We start from the raw sequence: 18,416 nt of genomic DNA on the forward strand, positions 1-18,416 counted from the left end.
CTGCATCTCCCTCTCTCTCTGCCCCTCCCCTGCTCATGCTCTCTCTCAAAAATAAACAAACATTAAAAACACTTTTTTTTTTTTAAGAAGTAACGGGTTTAGGAAGTATTTAGCATTGTGCATCAAGACCCTTAGAAACAGTCCTTGTCTGTGACCCACTAATTACTTGTGGGGAACTTACCCTAAGCCAACAGAGTTTCAGTGTAAAGACGTTCATTACGGCATTCTTTGTAATCTAGTCACACGACAGGGTCAGAGCCTCAACGTTCGGCTACGTGGGAATGGCTAAACCCATTACAGCCTCATGATGAACTACTAGTCCTCGTGGAGAAACTACTTCCATAGTGTGTGAGGACACCCCGCTCACCGGCAGAGTCAGCTGCAGAATCCCCGTGGGTTCTGGAAGTCACGCAATATTACAGGCCGAAGAGCTGAGAGCTCAACTGGCCGACTTTCCCCACATCTGACGTGTTCACACTCACATGCACACGCACGCACACATACCCACGCACACACTCACATACACACACGCACACAGACGCACACGCACTCACATACACACACACGCACACACATGTGTGCACGCACACACACTCTCTTGCACACACGCTCACACACACACGTAGTCACATATACACAGGCACATGCACGTGCGCCCTCTGGCTCTGCTCCCCCCCTTACCCGGGGCCACACTCCCACAGCCACAGCCCCTGTCTCCATCCTGGCCCTGCCCCCTCATGCCCCTGGGCCTTTGCATCTCCTCCTCCCTTACCTCTTCCCTCCCTCCTGGTTCTGCATCTCAAAAGCCCAAAGAACAATATGGCAAAGCCCAAAAACAAAAAGGCAAACTCCTCCCCAGGGGGCTGTTCTGGCCCAAGTGTGGTGCAGAGAAGCGACGGTACGTTCTGGCCCACCACATGCACTGATTAAAAATTAGAAGTGGGCGCCCAAAGGCAGAAAACACCACCCTCCCCCTCAAGAGGTTCCAATGGAGGAGCGAAGGCCTCAGGAGTGTGTGAGGAAGGTTCTGCCTTAGGGGTCTAGGGACTTGCTTTGCACTGGAAATGAGTCCCTCTTGTCCTGCTTCCTCCAGACCCTGGGATGTAAATCTGAGGCCTGGCTGAAGTCCTCACCTCTGTCTAGAGAAGGGGTGAGTGTGGGGGACGTCAGATACGGGCACTCAGGGCCACCACGTCGGGGCTGAGGCGGGAGGCAGGGACCAAAGAGGCCCCGTGTCTCCAAGCCCGCCCCGAAGCCGTCCCCCGGAGGAGGAGTGCCTGCCGGCTGGCTGGGAAAAGCAGGTGCACAGCCGAGCAGACGTCCCCTGGAATTCCCGACATTCCGGACGGCAGCCCTCCTGGCCCGGAGTGTTCTGGACTCTGGACTCGTGGGCTCGGACGCTGCATCTTGGAAACTCCGGCCGACCTCTCTGGAGGAAAAATTGTTGGCCTGGGTTGGCCAGGCACGGCCCTCCAAGACTGGAACCTGGTGCAGGCTGGCTGCTCAGGTCCAGAGCGGCAGGCTTGCGCGTGGACAAGGGGTCAGTTCAACAACGCCTGCGGGGAGCTCACCAAGTGGCCTTGGCTGCAGCTCACGGGTCCCCAGACGCTGGACCAAGTGGAGAAGGCCTGTGACACTTGGTGGGACCTCCCGAAATCGGCCCACGGGAAGTCCCCTCGTCCAGCAAACCCTGGATCTGCGGCCCACCCAGGACCCAGGCAGCCGTGGCCCGGGTCCGTCCCCCTTTTCAGGGTGGAGCCCCTGCCGGAGGCCCCGGGGCCCCACGAAGATCTGGGAGCGCTACACCAAGTTGGTGGGAGAGCGGCCGCTCCCGCCGCCGGAAAGCCAAAACGGACGCAGACCGCTGCGCTCCTGGGTGCAGTGTGCTGGGGGGATGTCTGCACTCCTTCCAGAACAGTCTCTGTGGCCCAGGCGGTCTCCCATCCCCCCCTTCCCCTCAGGGGGCTGTGCTACAGCGGAAAGGAGCCCGGCGTCCAGGGGAGGCCCCGGGGCCAAGGCCATCCGGCCTCATCCCAGCTGTGCTTCGGCGGTGGGAATGGTTTGCACGTGCAGAAGGCGGCGCTACGGGCCCCGCGGGCCCCGCGAGCGAACCGAGCGCGGGGCGCTGGGGCACGAGTGAGATCGAGGGCGCGAAGAGCCCGCCTGCGGCGGGGTCTCCGAAAGCGGGGGACCCCGCCGAGCACCTCTTCCCGTCTCTGGCAACCCCTCGCGGCGTGCCCTTGGGACAAATACTTACCTTCTCTGGGCCTCGGTTTCCTTGCGTGTAAAACGGGGGCGGTAACACAGCACCGGCCGCCCGGGGTCGCCGTGGGGACGAAGTGCGCTCGTGCGCGTTCCACGGCACGGCGGGGAGTCCGTCGGGGTCCGGGAGCAAGTCGCGGCGGAGGCGCGTTCGGGCGCTGCGGGACCCGGCTCGGCAGGTGCGGACTCCGGGAGCCGCTCTTCAGAACCGGAGGGGCGGGGTCAGAGCGCGGGCGGACGCCGGTCTCTGCCGCCCCCTAGTGGACGCGCCCCTAACTGTGAAAGGCCCTCGTGGCTTTAGGCGGCCCGGCCACGTGACTGCAGGAGCGGGGTCCTGGCTCTAGGGGCGCGGGGTGCAGCCGTCGCACCTCACTGACGGGGTCCTGTGAAGGCAGCGGCGCCCCTCTCCGCTGGCCCTGCCACAGCGGGCTCCAGGGCAAGGCAGGGGCGAGGCTCCCCGGAGGCGGGGAAGGGAAGTCCCAGCCGTGGTTCCGGTCGCCCTCATCACCCTCCTCCTCGGGCCCCCAGGCCCCGAATGAACTTGAGCGTCCCACTCAGCGACTGCCCTCTTCGGGGCCTCTCCCTGCAGACCCGCAGTCCCAGGACCCCCCCCCCTCCCCCCCGGGGAAAAGCCTGACCTGTGCCCACCCCAGAGGCCCCAGGGCGCCGGGCGCTGGCCTCACCACGGGCAGACACTCCTTCACCGGGTTTCGAGGCCAAAGGGTTACTGCTACCTTCAGCAAAGGACACACACATTACCCACGTCAGAGACGGCAGACCCCTGTCCTTGACCTCCCTGGAGCCAGACTCCTCCAGAGGCTTCATCTCAAACGGGCCCTCGGCGCCCAGTGTTAGCAGAGGATCCAGCTAAGTGGGTCCAGCAGCTTCTTGGGAGCCCTGACATCCGAGTCCTGGGCCTGCCTCCCGCCAGAATCCAGTTTGGGAAGAGCACCCGGTCCCCCATCAGGCTCCTCTCGAATTTTTCCCACCCAGCGACCCCTCACTCAGCCCGGGTCAGCACATGATTTTTTTTTTTTTTTTTTTTCAACGTTTATTTATTTTTGGGACAGAGAGAGACAGAGCATGAACGGGGGAGGGGCAGAGAGAGAGAGGGAGACACAGAATCGGAAACAGGCTCCAGGCTCTGAGCCATCAGCCCAGAGCCTGACGCGGGGCTCGAACTCCCGGACCGTGAGATCGTGACCTGGCTGAAGTCGGACGCTTAACCGACTGCGCCACCCAGGCGCCCCAGCACATGATTTTTAACAGAATCCACCAGTAAACGAAGAGGTGAAAGATAACAAATCAATTCTGGGGCGCCCGGGGGGCTCAGGCAGTTGAGCACCGGCTCTTGATTTCGGCTCAGGTCACGATCCCAGTGTCATGGGATTGAGCCCGGCATCGGGCTCTGTGCTGAGCATACAGCCTGCTTGGGATTCCCTCTCTCTCAAAGTAAAAACAAAATAAAATAATCCCTATTAAAAAAAAATCATTTTGGGGGCCCCTCGCTCAGTCAGTTGAGCGTCCGACTTCAGCTCAGGTCACGATCTCACTGTTCGTGAGTTCCAGCCCCGCATCGGGCTCTGTGCTGACAGCTCAGAGCCTGGAGCCTGCTTTGGATTCTGCATCTCCCTCTCTCTCTGCCCCTCCCTCACTTGCACCGGTCTCTCTCTCTCTCAAAAATAAATAAACATTAAAAAAAAATTTTTTTTTTAACATTTTCACAGGAGGGAGTGACTTTTAGTAAGTGCAGAGAACACAAAAACTCCTTAGTAACCAGAGGCATACAAATTAAATTACTGTTTTCTCTCTATTGAACTCTGGCTGGCATGTAGGTCATCAGTTGAGTATTTTTTGAACAAATAAACGCATTGATGAATACAGCTACCAAATCGTTCAGCGTCCGGCTGAGAGAGGATCCGACTCGCCACCCTGGTGCGTGGGGCCCACCTCTGGCGCGGATGGCCGTGGCCACGCCGGGGTGGGAACGGGGTAGGGTCACTCGTGCGAGCACGGTGGGCTTGGGTGGAAGCAGACGGTCCCCGAAGGGGATGCGGACAGGGAGACAAAGCTGGGCACCACGGTCTGGCCCGACTCGCTCCACGCCGGCAGTCCATAAAGTCGGCTTAAGGCACGGCAGAAGCATGGGACGTCACGCAGCCGCTAAATGTCAAACACGGAGTCCGTGCGCCACCACGGAAACTTGATTACAGTATGATGCCAAGTGGGAAAGGCTGAAAACAAAATTCTCTTCCCACCGTGATGACGGCCGTGTGAACACAAAGTGCACAGATGATGTTCTGGAAGGAAGCGTGGTCGAATGAAAATAGCTTCAAGAGCTGGGTGGTGTGTGGGTAGCTGAGTTCTTCCTTTTATAGGGATCTTTTAACGTCGCCATCATATCATCTCAGTAAAAACAAGGATTTCAGTTCTTGGTCTGGGAGCAAGAACCCAGGAAGTCAGGGAAAATAGGACCTTTTAAAACAGAGGACGTGCTGACGGAGGTCTGCTGGACCCCGTGCTGGTGTGGCGTGGCCTCACTCTTCACCTTGATCCCCACTCTCCGATTCTGCCTTTAACGCTGTCCACTTTTGTCAGCTTTTTCGCATTTACTTAATTTTGTAAATACAGCGTTAAAACAGTATTTGCATTGGGTGCTGCGCCTTGTGACATCTGTACCTCATGTGCTTGCCACAAGCCCCCCGCCCCCGCCGGTGCCCTAGCCCCCCCTGGCCAACAGCAGCTTCCCTGTGGCCCTTCCTCCTCCTGCGGACACGGGAGGAAACATGGTTTTCAGAGTGGAGCAGAAAGGGACGCCCCAGCCTGACCCTCCCTCTCTGAGAGGAGCCAACAGCCCAAGGTCCACGGCTCATTTGAGAAACCCTCCGGAGAGGGCCTCCCGGGAGCAGTGGTGACCCCTCCCGCTGCCACCGTGCGAGGAGAGCCCTGGTCCAGGGCGCGGGTAAACCCACAGTGGGGCAGAGCCCGCCTGTCGAGCCAGACCGCACGGCCCTGCCCGGGCCCCTGGCCTCCCTGCTCAGCTATAGGAAAGCTGGGGGACAGCCGGCCCCTGGGTCCCAGCTCCAACGGATAAAACAATGCTCAGACAAGGAAACTCAGAATTCACCTCAAATAGATGCTGTAGGCCAAGGCCTGGGAAAAGCTGTCTGCTGAGCATGAACAGGAGGGGAAAAACAACGATGTGGCAGCCAAACATTTTGCAATAAAAAAACAACACAAAAATATACTTACAAATACAGATAAATATTCTATTCTGGGGGGGGGGGGGGGGGAAGAACCCAAGGTGGGGGTTCTCCATTTGGACTTTCTGAGTTCATAAAATTTAATAAGACCTTGAATTTTAATAAAACCAACTCACTGAGATTAAAACCAGAATGATTTTAAAGAAAAAAATCTCATTTCAGATCTAAGAAAAAAACTGGGTGCCCAAAACCCCAACACAAAGGTAAATGTTTCCAAAATGGTAAGAAAAAAAAATCCCTGAATCTGCAACTGAAAATAACACACTATGTTCTATGAGAATTAAAAAAAGAAAGAAAGAAAGAAAGAAAGAAAGAAAGAAAGAGGAAGGAAGGAAGGAAGGAAGGAAGGAAGGAAGGAAAATCCATAATAAGACTTCTTAGCAAAATTACTGAACATTAGCAATGAGGAAGGAACTCCAGGAATCTGATAGAAAAAAATCATTATTAAGGAGAAAGACAGCTGGCCTTGGACCACTACAAGTAAGACACTGATGAGAATCAGGGAGAGAGGAGAAAGTCTGTAAATTCCCCGCCTTGGTTATGGGTTAACGCATGCTGGTGAAGTTGGTTTAATTAAAAAAACAGGGGCGCCTGGGCGGCTCAGTCGGTTATGCAACTCGATCTCGGCTCAGGGCATGATCTCGAGGTTCGTGTGTTCAAGCCCCGAGGCGGGCTCTGCGATGGCAGCACGGAGCCTGCTTTGAATTCTCTCTCTCAAAACAAAACCATAAAAATAAGAAAGAGGGTTAACACTGTATATAAAGGAATCCACCAGAAGCACTAAAAACAGCGTGACCATCAAAAACCAGAGGGCATGAGGACCAAGGGGGCAAGGATGTCTCCCTAATGACGTGCTGGTGTTTCGTAGCTGATCGTTAAAGCTACCACGCGAATGTATTGGATCAGGACATTACAAGCAACGTGAACGAGCACAGGTAAACCTGCGTCCGTAGGTGGGTGTCTGTGTATACACTCCCCCCACCTCCCTTAAACACACTTCTCTTGCTCGTGAATCTGCAGGCTGGCGGGCCAGGTGGTGACAGCCGTCTCCAGGAGGCCTTGGAGGCTGCGGCGGGAAGCACTTGAAGGCGCCCAAGCTCACTCACGTGCACGTGGGCTGGACACAGCGGGGGCTGGGCAGGCGCGGACCCCACCCGCCACCGGCATCTCTGTCTCCACGGGGCCTCTCCAGCGTGGTGGCCTCAGGGTAGCCGACAAAGCTTTTGCATCTAGTGAACTGGCCAAGTGCAACGCCCGGTAGCAGCGAGGATCTGAGATCTACTGTTGGCAAAGGGACAAGGTAACGGAACCACCTGGGACAGCAGGTCGGCAGTACGTACCAAGATGTCACCTTTCGTTTGTTCTGGCGAGTCCACTGCTGGGAACCTGCCCTTGAAATATAAACAAAAGTTTACCAAAATATTTGGGCAGCCGTATGTAGGAACGAAACGCCGAAAACTGCCAACTCAAGGGTCTACCGGCAGGCACGGCGCGGGTCAGCTGTGGGGCGGAGGTCACCCCCACCCCGCTAATCTGGGCCACCCGCAGCCGTGGCCCTCGACCAAAACACCCTCCCAGCTGGCCCCGCACCCCCACTGGGGGCCCCTCGCCATCAGTTTTTCAGCGCAGCCTGGTCCAAACTGGATCGTGTCCCACACTCGGCCTACCGCAGCTTAAAATCCCTCAGGGCACCCCAAATTCCCGCAAGACCCCACGCACCTCCTTCCCTCTTCAGGCGGGTGCTGCACTGGGCCCCCAGCCCCCCTCTGCTCCTCCTAGCCACAGGGCCCTGACACAGACCGTTCCTCTGCTCCTGCCCCAGAGACGGCCTTGCCGACATCCCAAGGCTCCCCCCACCTCCACCCCACCTCGAGGCCCGTGGACGTCTTCCGACAGTTGCCACTTTGTGCATGATGCGTATTTGTCTTCTCCCACCAGGTCCCGAAGTTTCAGGACGCCTGGGCCCACGTCCGGGCCGCCCCTGGCTCCCAGCAATGCCTCGCATGTAAGAGACGCTCCGAGCACTGGGGGACGTGGCTGCACCCTGTGCAGGAAGCCGTGGGATCAGGACTTCCCCACGCGGAAGGCTAACTGGAAACACAAGGCCCGGGACCGGGTGAAGGGCGCCACGCCCGTCCCGTCAGGACACCTGCTCCATCCTGACGAGAGAGGACAGAGAGCCGACATGCTCAAGGGACACGCTGAGAGTGCCAGGGACAGCGCTTGCCCCACCGTGGCTGCGTGCAAGGGTGTAGACGGCCCTCCCCAGGACAGGGCAGGGGCTAAGCTCCAGCCACACAGGAGGGGGTGCACTTCGTGGCCGGGGTGAGGCCGCAACACACACACGGCTGCAGGCCGGGAAGTGAACTTTTTTTTTTTTTTTTTTTGGAAACAGATTAACAGGAGGTTGCACCGAGACAAGGCCGTGGCAGGGGCGGGCACAGACTTTTCACTCTGGACCCTCCTGCAGCAGTGGCGTTTCCTAACCACGCCCGTGTGCTCTTTCCAATCTGTTAAAATTGCGAGGGAAGTTCTGTACAAACACTGTGAGTCCTTAAAAATGACACCTGCATGTAAATTCTGTAACTCGGACGCAGGGCAGGTCTGACACATGAACATGACAGGGCGCGTGAGTACCATACAAACCACCACAGATCTAGGCACTTTGTCAAAAAAACGTTTAGAAACGATGAGGTTACTGAGTCTTCTGTCACACGCCGCTGGCCCCCGATTCACACCCTGACGGTCGTCACATTAAATGGCACGTTGGAGCCCTCGCCGCCCGCACGGCCGCCCCAAGCAGGACGCAGGCACAACTCCCGGCCTTTACAGACCGCGCCAAACCGGACGGCTGGCGGGAGGTGTCCCTGACCGACGGCGGGGATTCCAGTCAAATTCAGAGTCGGGACGTTCGTTGCATGTCCACGTGACCGCGCGCGCGCCGGGTGCCGCATCCCGCGTCCCGACCGTGCGGCGCGGACGAGCACCGAGCCCTGCGCCAGGGCGGAAGTTCGCGGTCACGGAGGCGGGGTCTGCGGCCCGCGGGGCCCGGTCCCACGGGCGGCGTGTGTCCGGCTGACTGGGACCTGGCGGCCGTCCGGTCAGCGGAAACGAGGGGGGCAGGGACACGGCGGCCCCCGGGGCAGAGCCAGGGCAGCGAGGGGGAGGGGTGCCTCCGGAGCCAGTGCCGCCCGGGACACGAAGGGCCACCGTTTCCATTGACAGTGACTTTACAGGAACCTCGAACGCGTCGGAGTCCAACGTTAACGCCGAGGCCGCGTCTCCTCGCTCGAAGCCTCTTAAACGGGAACTCTGGCGTGGACCGCCAACCGGTCGCGGGCGCAGGATTCTCCGGGGAGCGGGTCCCGCCCCTGCCCGAGCCCGGGGCGCCCCGGAGGCGGCCGGGGAGGCCCCGTTACAGCTCCGCCCTCTTACTCCCGGCTCGGTTGTCTTCCCTCGCGGCCTCGGCGGCCCGAGATTTGGGCTCCCCCTCCTTCTTCTTCTTGCCCTTCTCCTGCTTCGTTTTATTCTTCTCCCCGCCGCCTCCCCGGCCGGGGTACACCTGCCCCTCCAGCGTCACATCGGCGCACCTGTCCTGACTGACCAAGAAGTCCTTGATCTCCCAGGCGTAGCTTCCGTCCCGAAGCATGAAGATTGCACGGTCGGACCCCACGATGAACCTTGACAGAAACACGCGGTCAGGACACGCGGGCGAAGCCCAACGGGCACAGCCGCCCTGTGCCACGTCGCACAACTCCTTTCAACTTCGACACAGGACAAAACGCTACACTCCTCGAGGCCCGGTAGCTACTGACAATGACGAGCACGACCCGAGCTGAGCTGAGTGAACCATGCAACCCCTCGGCTCCAGTCTCGGAGGCAGAGCCCCAGAGAACGATCTGGATCCGCCTCAGCGTGTCAACACTCCATAGGCCTCAAGGGGCAAAGCAGGGGATGAGCCCCGGGGTGGAGAACCGGCGTGGCCGGCGGGCACGGAGCTTCCGCTCCTGGGGGGCCGCGCCCAGCCCACCCCGCAGAGAGGGGCGGTGGCTCTGGACGGGGCGTCAGGGGCACACTGACCGGTCCCCTCGGCCTGCACGCAGGCCGACGACAGCACCGAGCGTCGTGCTCGGTACCCCTTCGTGTCTGTCTGTCACTGCTATTTCCTAAACTAAGACGCGTGAAGACCCTGAATTGAGGAGGAACAAGAAACTTCCTGAAAACTGCATCTCAGGATCGTACTGAGCTATGAAAACCGGACCCCCGACCTCGGATCAGTTACCTGTCAGCAGTCTGGTCCGAGCGTGTGAACACGGCCACACACGGAAGGATCTCTGGGGTGAGAAACCTCTCCTGGGGGGGGGGGGGGCGCCCTGTCCTGCTGTGACTAGTCTGCCCCCAGAGGCCAACCACCTGTCCAGTCTTCCTCAGATGAAACAGAAGTTATGCAGCCCGGCACAGGAGATAAGGTCACTGACACTGTACTAGTGTTGTGTGGGGACAGGGAGGGGGGGGGGGAGTGACAGGCATAAGGAGCAGAGCACACGGGAGCTGACAAACCCTACGTTGTTCGCCCAAAACTAATAGACCGTGTTTGTCAGCTGTACTCAGAAAAAAAACAGCTGAAGGTATAAAGATATATAAAATTTTATGATCAAATGAGATAGTAAAAAAAAAAAAAAAGCAAAAAAACTTACGGGCCTTGACCAATAATAAACGTTTTTCTTTAAAAAGAAAACAAAGGCGGGGAAAAACAGAAGCGTCAAAGAGGAAACCCAAGGCAGGAAAGGTCCTGGGCCCGAGGGAGGCACCGCCAGAAAGGGCTCCCGCTCCAGACTGGGGAAAAGTCCCAGCACCGCCTACGGTTTTCTCAGCGGGCCCGTCGCCTCACCTCTGCACGTCGTAGTTGGCGTTGAAAAGGCTGCCCTGCCAGAGGCTGGTGATCTCCTCCGTCTCCTTCTCAGTGGGGTTTCCGGACACAGTGACGAACATCATGAGCGTCTTCCCCTTCCTCGTCATCTTCAGGATGCTCTCGGGCCTGCCCGGGTCTATCTGGGAGAAGTCGATAGGGGCTGAGGGTCTTTTGTGCTCCGGGAGGTCCCCCTCTTCGATGTCGTCATCCTTCTATGAGGACACAAACACAGCGTCACGCGTCATGAGAAACGTGCTTGTCAAGCGGGGCAGGCGAGAAGGGCGGCGCGTGCCCGCAGGTGCGGTGACCCACGTTAGCACAGGAAAAGGAGACCCGGGAGCTGTCCTCCTCTGCCTGGCCTTCAGGTGAAGCCCGAGTCTCAGGCAGGACCTACCACCCGTCGTCATTCCAGGTCACCGATGCCTGAGGCCCCTGTGTGATGGCTTCAAAGAATCTACCCGATACGGTGGCCGGGAAGTACGGCCACATTCTGGTTTGGCCCCACAATGAACCACAACACAGCAATGAAGAAGAAGAAAACACTGATGGTGTGCCCCAAACCTCAGAAGGACAATACTGAGTGACAGAAGCCAGGCACAAAATCAGAAACACTATAAACTTATTTAAAGTTCAAGATGAGACACAGTTAAGAAATTAGGAACAGCGGTAGCCTCTGGGTGGGGATGAGGTGGGTTTGACTAGGACGGGGCCCAAGGGAACTTCTGAGATGATAGAAATGGTCTCTACTTTGACACGGGGTGCGGACAACACAGATACTCACCGGTCAAACTCCTGCACGCTATACTTAAAATCTGCATTTCATGTGTATCAACGTCAACTAAAAAATAAGAACTGTCTGGGGCGCCCGGGTGGCTCAGTCGGTTATGCCTCCGGCTTCAGCTCAGGTCAGGATCTCACGGCTCGTGGGTTTGAGCCCCGCATCGGGCTCTGTGCTGACGGCTGAGACTGGAGCCTGCTTCGGATTCTGTGTCTCCCTCTCTCTCTGCCCCTCCCCTGCTCGTGCTCTGTCTCTCTCGCTCTCTCAAAAATAGACATTAAAAATAATTTTTAATAAAAAAACCTGAACTCCTCACTCAACTCTAGTTAGCAGGCTTCATTTTCTGCAGTCGTGTGAACAAGCAATTGTGACGCTACCATCTGTGACTTCCAGGCTGGAGCCAAGGAGGAAATACGTTAGGGACAATGACACCCGGTTCTTCACTTAGGGGCAGAACTACAGGAGGAAGACGATGCCCTGTGGTGGCCGAAGGACCACGTGATTCTTCATAGGCAGGCAGGCAGACAGAGCGATAAATACAAATATCTAAGAATCAGAGTTCCTCGGAGAAAAGCCTAATAATTCCAGCCACAAGAAGAAACGACGTACCGAGAGATGTCACCAAACGGGCGGTCCTTGGAAACACCACGCTAAAGTGAAAGCCGCCGCACGCAAAAGACCCCGATGTGCGAGACAGCTGGCATGAAGCGTCCAGAACAGAACAGAGATTAGTGGCTGCCGGCCACAGGCTGGAGGGTCAGGGGAAGTGGGGGAGGGCGACCAAGACGAGAGTCTCTTTCTGGGATGACGAACATGTTCTAAAATTGACAGTGGTGACGGCGGCACGCCCCTCTGAAAACACCACGGAAACATACACTTTGAATGGGTGAACTGTCGGGCGTGTGAATTCTCTCAATAAGGCGGTTATCGAACACCCCGATAAACGACTAACCTAAAATGACACGAAGAGCCCGTATCTCTCTCTCACTCGGTCCTCTTGACAAACTGGCGAGGACGTCAACAGTCTATTAAAATGCCCCTAATGAAAGGCGAGCACAGGAACTCGTACAGCGGTGCCTGAAGGTGCCCCACGTTTGCATCAGACCTGGGACCTTGCAGGAGCCCCACCTAACTAGCCGGCTGACCGCAGCCGGGACTCCCTCCTCCCCTGGGCCGGTTTCCTCATCTTTAAACAGAAAAGCAGAACCAGCTGGCCCCACGGCCCCAACAGTGACTACACACGATGCGTAGAGCTTCTCATCTCTGCCACTCTCTCTTCCTCATTTTGCTTTAAGAGTCCATGACGACCGGCACACAGAGGCACGTGCTGTGCAGTCAGAGGGTCTTGGGTAGGTTGGAAAACCACCTATAACGGGGTAGGGGGGGACAGCATCTCCCTCCTAGGGTTTGGGGGGCTCAGTGACATAAAGGCAGGCCATAAACACCCAATGATCAGACCCGCAACCAGCTGTGGAGATGACGAAGGACCTCCTGGTCGCCGAATTCACAGGCTGTCTCCATCTCCGTTTTATTCCTCCCTAACATGTGCTATCGCTTCTTAAAACACCTTCAGACTTCGAGTTGGCTCAGTAACCTAGAATATTTGTATTTTTCACACTGACTTCACTAATGGTCATGAAGTTAACTCCGTAGGTCACACATAGCATCTCTTTTCAATGAAAACATAATTGATCAGAAGTCTAGTGCAAACAGCAAGGGTAAGGACTGTTTCAAACGACTTGAATTCCACCTTCTAGGTTTTTGTGTATCAGTTACCAAAAAGGGGGGAGGGGAGGGGGAGGAACAGTACCCCAGGTGGCTGACAGTCAGGTTCTGCTTACTTCCTCCCACGCCCCTCGGCTTCTCCCCTGGGCAATCTGATACGTTCTTATCACTTTCCCTACTCCCGCAGCAATCAAGCCTCTACCCCTGGGCAGGGGTGGGACTGTCACAGGTCGGGCATTCCCCAGACACAGCCCGACCCTGCCTCCAGGCATTTTCAACCAGCTTCCCTGCTTCTTCCCTGCTTCTCCTTGGCTGCTGGTCACATTCAACAGTTACAAAGCTGGCTCGCCAGGGTGCACGGCCAGGCAGTAAAATGGTGAAAAGAATAGGCCTGAGAGTCAGATGACGAAATTCGGAATTCAGCTTATATGCTGTATGACGTGGGGCAAGTTACTCAACCTCTCTGGGCTTCAAAAGTCATCATCTAGAAAGCAGGGTGAGAGCATTAAAGGAGTGTGCATGCCCAGGGCAGTCCTGTTACAAAACAAAAACTCAGTAAGTATTAACTACGAAGTTGTTTCTGCCTTCGGAGTCTCTCTCTGCCCACCCATCCTAAACTCTGCTGACCAATTTTTCTAATCATGATAGCCCACGATTCAAGAACCCCCGCCACAGCTGGAACCTCACTCCGGGACACACTCTGAACCCTCTCAAAGCGTTACGAAGGCCGTGCAGTAACCTGGGGAAATGCTTAATATGTCTAACGAGAAAACCAACAGCGGGAAATGACCCTGATGCCGGGCTCTGAGCTGTAAAAACCATCTGCACGCGGAGGGGACACGAGTGAGGGAACACACGTGTCAGTCCCAAGGTATGAACGATCACACGGAAGCGTTCCATTATGGCAGTATTTGGGTCACACAGCTTTACAAACTCATCAGGGCCCGTGAATTATCTTCCAAATTAAGCGAAGACCCCGCAACACTGGAGGCCCAGCGCAGCCTGGTTCGCGTCGGCCTTTCCACCCGGACCGCTCACTACCTTGCTTCAAACGCAGCCTTCTCCAGCTAACCGAACTATTCCTACCAGCACGGCTTGCCATCAGAGTGGCTCTATCCCAGGTTCTTCCCAGGTTTCCTCGGCTAATCCTCAAACTACTCTGAGGTGGGCATTGCGAACGCCTCTGTTTTGTGGGTAAGGAGACTTTCACCATCAAAGTCACAAGTGGTTTGAACCCAGCCAGTCTAGCTGCCAAGCCTGGCCTCTATTATCTGCACCGCCCCCCACCGACCCAGCTCCCGCTGCCCTTCTCCACATCGCCCCTGCCTCTAGCCAGATGCCCTGTGCTCCCTGGAACCCTCTGAAAGTCCCACCGCACCTTCTTCCCACAGTACTCCGCAATTCCTACTTTGTATTATGGTTGTTTGTACCGTCACTGCTGTTCCTGATGGTCGGATCCCTCCGTTTCTGTCTAACTTAGTACTTCAAGGTATTATTTCCTCAAGAGACAGCGCTCTTACTTTAGGGAATCAGACACTTCAGTAGCTAGACCATAAACAGATGGGCGATTACAAGGGAGACAGTAAACAGGGAAGGAGCTGCTGCGAGACGTTCCCTCTTCATTAGCAGTGTGCACACTCATATCTACCCCGTGCACACTCATAGCTACCCCCATCTTGCCATCAGCTGCGGATACGCGTGGAAGTACAAGTCTGCTTTCTCCTAGTCAAATTCATCAGATGGTATTTTAAACTCACGTCTGAAAGTCTCTATCAAATGAGGCACGCACACGGAGATAACCACAAAGTAAGAAGACACCAGCCTGGGAAGGCATCATCGGGTAAAACCTCATTTTGCTGATAAGGAACCTGAAGCCCAGAGCGGAAACGGGAATTGCCCAGCGTTACACAGCCAGCAGAACCCAAGTTTCTCGGGGCGCCTGGGTGGCTTAGTCGGTTAAGCGGCTGACTCTTGAACTCTGCTGAGGTCACGATCGCAGGGCTCCTTGAGTTCCAGCCCCGCCTCACGCTCTGCACTGCTGGGAATTCTCTCTCCCCCTCTTTCAGCTCCTAACCCACTCATGCTCTCTTTTCTCTCTCTCAGAATACATAAACTTTAAAAAAGAACCCAAGTTTCGGACTCCACTCTACCAGCTCTGCAAATAAGCCAGGGCCATTCAACCACTTTTGCAAGGGAAAAAAGGCACGAGTTTTCCTTCAGTGAACCTCATCTAAAAACCTTATCACACACTCCAGAGCACTCAGGTAACAAACCAAAAAACCTACTCTCACAAAAACAAGCCTTTGCTCCTTTAAACGAAATGTGAGCACCAGCTTTTGACCTCCCCCACCCCCACTCCCCAAATTACAAAACCCTCAGCAAGAAATATACTGGAACGAGGAGTCTGGACGCTTCTGGTCCAGAAGACGGGAGAACCAGTAAAGGGGAGATGACCCTCGCTGTATACCCCTCACCCGCCCGCTCAGCCCAGCCTCGAGGAGCAGCGTGCAAAAGGTCCCCCTCCCCACGCGCCGGGCTCACTGACCACCAGGGCGCCGAGAAAGTAGGGCGAGGCCCCGGAAGGGCGCAAGGGGGCACTGGGGTGAGGCTGGGGCGGGGCAGCAAGGCCGCCCGGCCTTGGCAGAGAGGGCGACACCGAGACGGGGTGTGGAGGGCGCCCGTGCAGAGGGGCCGGAGGTCAGCGGGAGCGGGGCCCGGGACCGAGAGCAGCCGGCGGGTGCGCGCGCGCGGACCTCCCACTGCTCCAGCAGACGCGCCATGTCCGCATCGTTGTAGTCGCGAATATCCTTCTTCTTCTTCCGCGGAGGCGGGCTGGCCTCCCCGGGCGTCCCGGCCGCGCCCTCGGCAGCGCAGGCCGTCGGCAGCAGCGGCGGCAGCAGCAGGTCAGAGGCGCAGAGAAGGACCAGGGCGGCGCGCACCCAACCGGAGGCCGCCATCTTCGCCGCGCCACCGCGGAGATCACGCTTGCGCGCGCCGCGGACCCCGCCCCCGGGTTCTCCTTCCGACCCCGCCTCCCGGCCCGCACCGACCTACCACGCCCCGCCTCGTGCCCGCCTCCGGGCCCGCGTCAGCCCCACCGTAGACCCCGCCCCCGAGCCCGCCCCCGCCGCCCTCACGGCCTTACCACGCCCCGCCCCCGGGCTATCGTTCCGACCCCACCCCCCTGCCCCGCCCCCGCGTCACGCAGACCTACCAGTCCCCGCCTCGTACCCGCTTCCGGGCTCGCGTCGGCCCGGCCATAGGCCACACCCCTTGGCCCGCCTCCCGGCCCGCGCCAGTTTACCACGCCCCGCCCCCGGGCTCTCCTTCCGGCCCCGCTCCTGCCCCGCGCCGACCTACCAGGTCCCGCCTCGTACCCGCCTCCCGGCCCGCGTCGGCCGGGCCACAGGCCCCGCCCCCGGGTCCGCCTCCTGGCCCGCGCCGGCCTACCAGGCCCCACCTCGTACTCTCCTCCAGAGGCCCCGCCCCTGCGCCATCTTGGCTCCGCCCCGCCCCCTCCCGCGGTCCAGATAAGGCTCTCGGCCCCCGGCCTGGTCGCCGGCGCCGCGCCCGCTGGTTTGCTGGCGGGAGCCTCGTCCACAAGTCCCCTCGGGGCCTTCAGGAGCCCCCAGACAGCGCCTCGAGGGGCCTCCGTTTCTGGCCTGCGAAAGGAACTGGAGGGGAAGTTCTGGGAGCTGCCTGGGCTCCGGGAAAACCGTCGTAGCCTGTCGGGCGCTTCTCCCTTCCTGCAGCCGCTTACCAAGTAGTGAGTGGCAGGTGGCTCTGCCTTTTCAGGTCACGGATGGACGGGGCCCGCTGCTCTGCTCTTGGGCACAGAGGATTCAGCGCCACCGGCTTTCAGGATCCCTGTCATCTCTGGAACGCGAAGAAGACTTAAACGCATCGCTTTTCGTTTTCAAGACAGCTTCAGTATTTTGTCTGATTTTAACCTAATACTGTAGGCTCTGACTAATGCATTTTAAAGCTGGATCTTTTTGTTTGTTTCTCACTTAAAAAGAGCGTGGACAGAGATGCTTTCGAATTACACGAGTTTTAAATGGCCCGACCTGCTGATGTTTCTTTTAAATTGTTAATTATGTAAAAACATGAAAAAAGACACTGTACTTGTAAGATAGTCACACGTTGTACAACGTTCCAAACATTCTGCTCCACCCCACAACTGTACTCCAATCAAGCCGTTTGTCACATATTGTACACATTTTTCTGTACATTTTTAAACATGAAAATGTCTCTTGAAATGTGTTTCATATAAATCTTGTTATATGTAGGTCTATGGCAACAGAGTGTACATATTGGTAAACATTTTGACTCCTTAAGTGTTTTCACTTAGCAATATAACGCGAACTTGCTTTATGCTTCGGCATAGCATATTTGCGATAGTTTATTTCTCCATTACCCTACTGATGGACACTTCTTCCCAATTTTTCTATTACCAAAAGAAAAAAAAATAGCCACAGTAAACCTCTTTATTCATGCCTTATGTTATGGGCTGAATTGTATCTCCCCCAGATTTCGTATGTTGAAATCCTAATCCCCGTACCTCAAAATGTGACTGTATTTGGAGATAGGGGTGCTACCGAGGTAATTAAGTCAACAAGAGGTTGCAAAGATTGGTCCCAGTATGCCGTCTTTTTTAAGAAGAGGAAATTTGGGGGTCGCTTGGGTGGCTCAGTCGGTTAAGTGTCTCCCTTCGGCCCAGGTCATGATCTCGTGGTCCATGATCTCGTGATCCCCTTGTGGGGCTCTGTGCTGAGAGTTCAGAGCCTGGAGCCTGCTTCAGATTCTGTGTCTCCCTCTCTCTCCTCCCCTACTCACACTCTGTGTTTCTTTTTCTCAAAAATAAACAAACACTAAAAAAATTGGAAAAAAAAAGAAAAAAGAAATTCGATCATAATCCTACAGGGTAGAGATCATGTGAAGACACAGGAAGACGGTGGCGCTCTACAAGCCAAGGAGAGAGGTCTCAGAAGAAACCAATCCTGCCAACACCTCCACCGGGGACTTCTGGCCTCCAGAGCAGTGAGAAAATAAAGTCCTGTTGTTTAAGCCACCTGATCCGCTCTACTCTGGTACAGCGGCCCTGGCAAACTAGCATATCCCGCTTGGATAGGATTGGATCCGTGGTAGGCTGCATATAACAGAAAACAGTTTCTCCTAAAGTGGCTGAAACAAGACAGAGGGCTTTGTTGTTAACTGTTTCATTTTTCTTTCGCAGAAGCGGTTAGAAACGTAAGCGTCTAGGGCTGGTAGTGTACCTTGGTCATCGGGTACCCAGCCTCTTTCTTACCCTGCTCCGTGATACTGGCTGCTGGTTTCTACCCTCAAGTTCACGGCAACTGCTGGGATGGCCCCTGGAGCACCTGCGTTAGGATGACTTTCATCCAGGGGAAGGGGGAAGGAAGGAGGGTCAAAGGGGCACACTTCTCTAGGGAGCTAGCTTCCTTTAAGCAGCCTG

The 18,416-nt window shown here is 56.5% G+C and overlaps 1 protein-coding gene across 1 annotated transcript; it reads right to left on the bottom strand.

Annotated features, from left to right (window-relative positions):
* Positions 1-7,878: 7,878 nt before the first annotated feature.
* MESD (mesoderm development LRP chaperone) lies at positions 7,879-15,964 on the bottom strand. The gene is made up of 3 exons (XM_045448558.1): positions 15,694-15,964; positions 10,417-10,649; positions 7,879-9,205 (listed from the first exon to the last, which is right to left on the bottom strand). Exons 1-3 carry the CDS (start codon positions 15,895-15,897, stop codon positions 8,941-8,943), a joined length of 702 nt encoding a protein of 233 aa, XP_045304514.1. The 5' UTR covers positions 15,898-15,964; the 3' UTR covers positions 7,879-8,940.
* Positions 15,965-18,416: the final 2,452 nt, after the last annotated feature.

The sequence above is a fragment of the Leopardus geoffroyi genome, chromosome B3 (genome assembly GCF_018350155.1).
Source record: "Leopardus geoffroyi isolate Oge1 chromosome B3, O.geoffroyi_Oge1_pat1.0, whole genome shotgun sequence".
Lineage (NCBI taxonomy): Eukaryota > Metazoa > Chordata > Mammalia > Carnivora > Felidae > Leopardus > Leopardus geoffroyi.

Coding starts and splice junctions, on each gene's coding strand:
- MESD (XM_045448558.1), bottom strand. CDS start 15,897: ATGGCGGCCTCCGGTTGGGTGCGCGCCGCCCTGGTCCTTCTCTGCGCC. Junction 10,650..15,693: donor GTCTGCTGGAGCAGTGGGAG/GTCCGCGCGCGC, acceptor GTGTCCTCATAG/AAGGATGACGACATCGAAGA. Junction 9,206..10,416: donor GCCAACTACGACGTGCAGAG/GTGAGGCGACGG, acceptor GTTTCTGTCAAG/GTTCATCGTGGGGTCCGACC.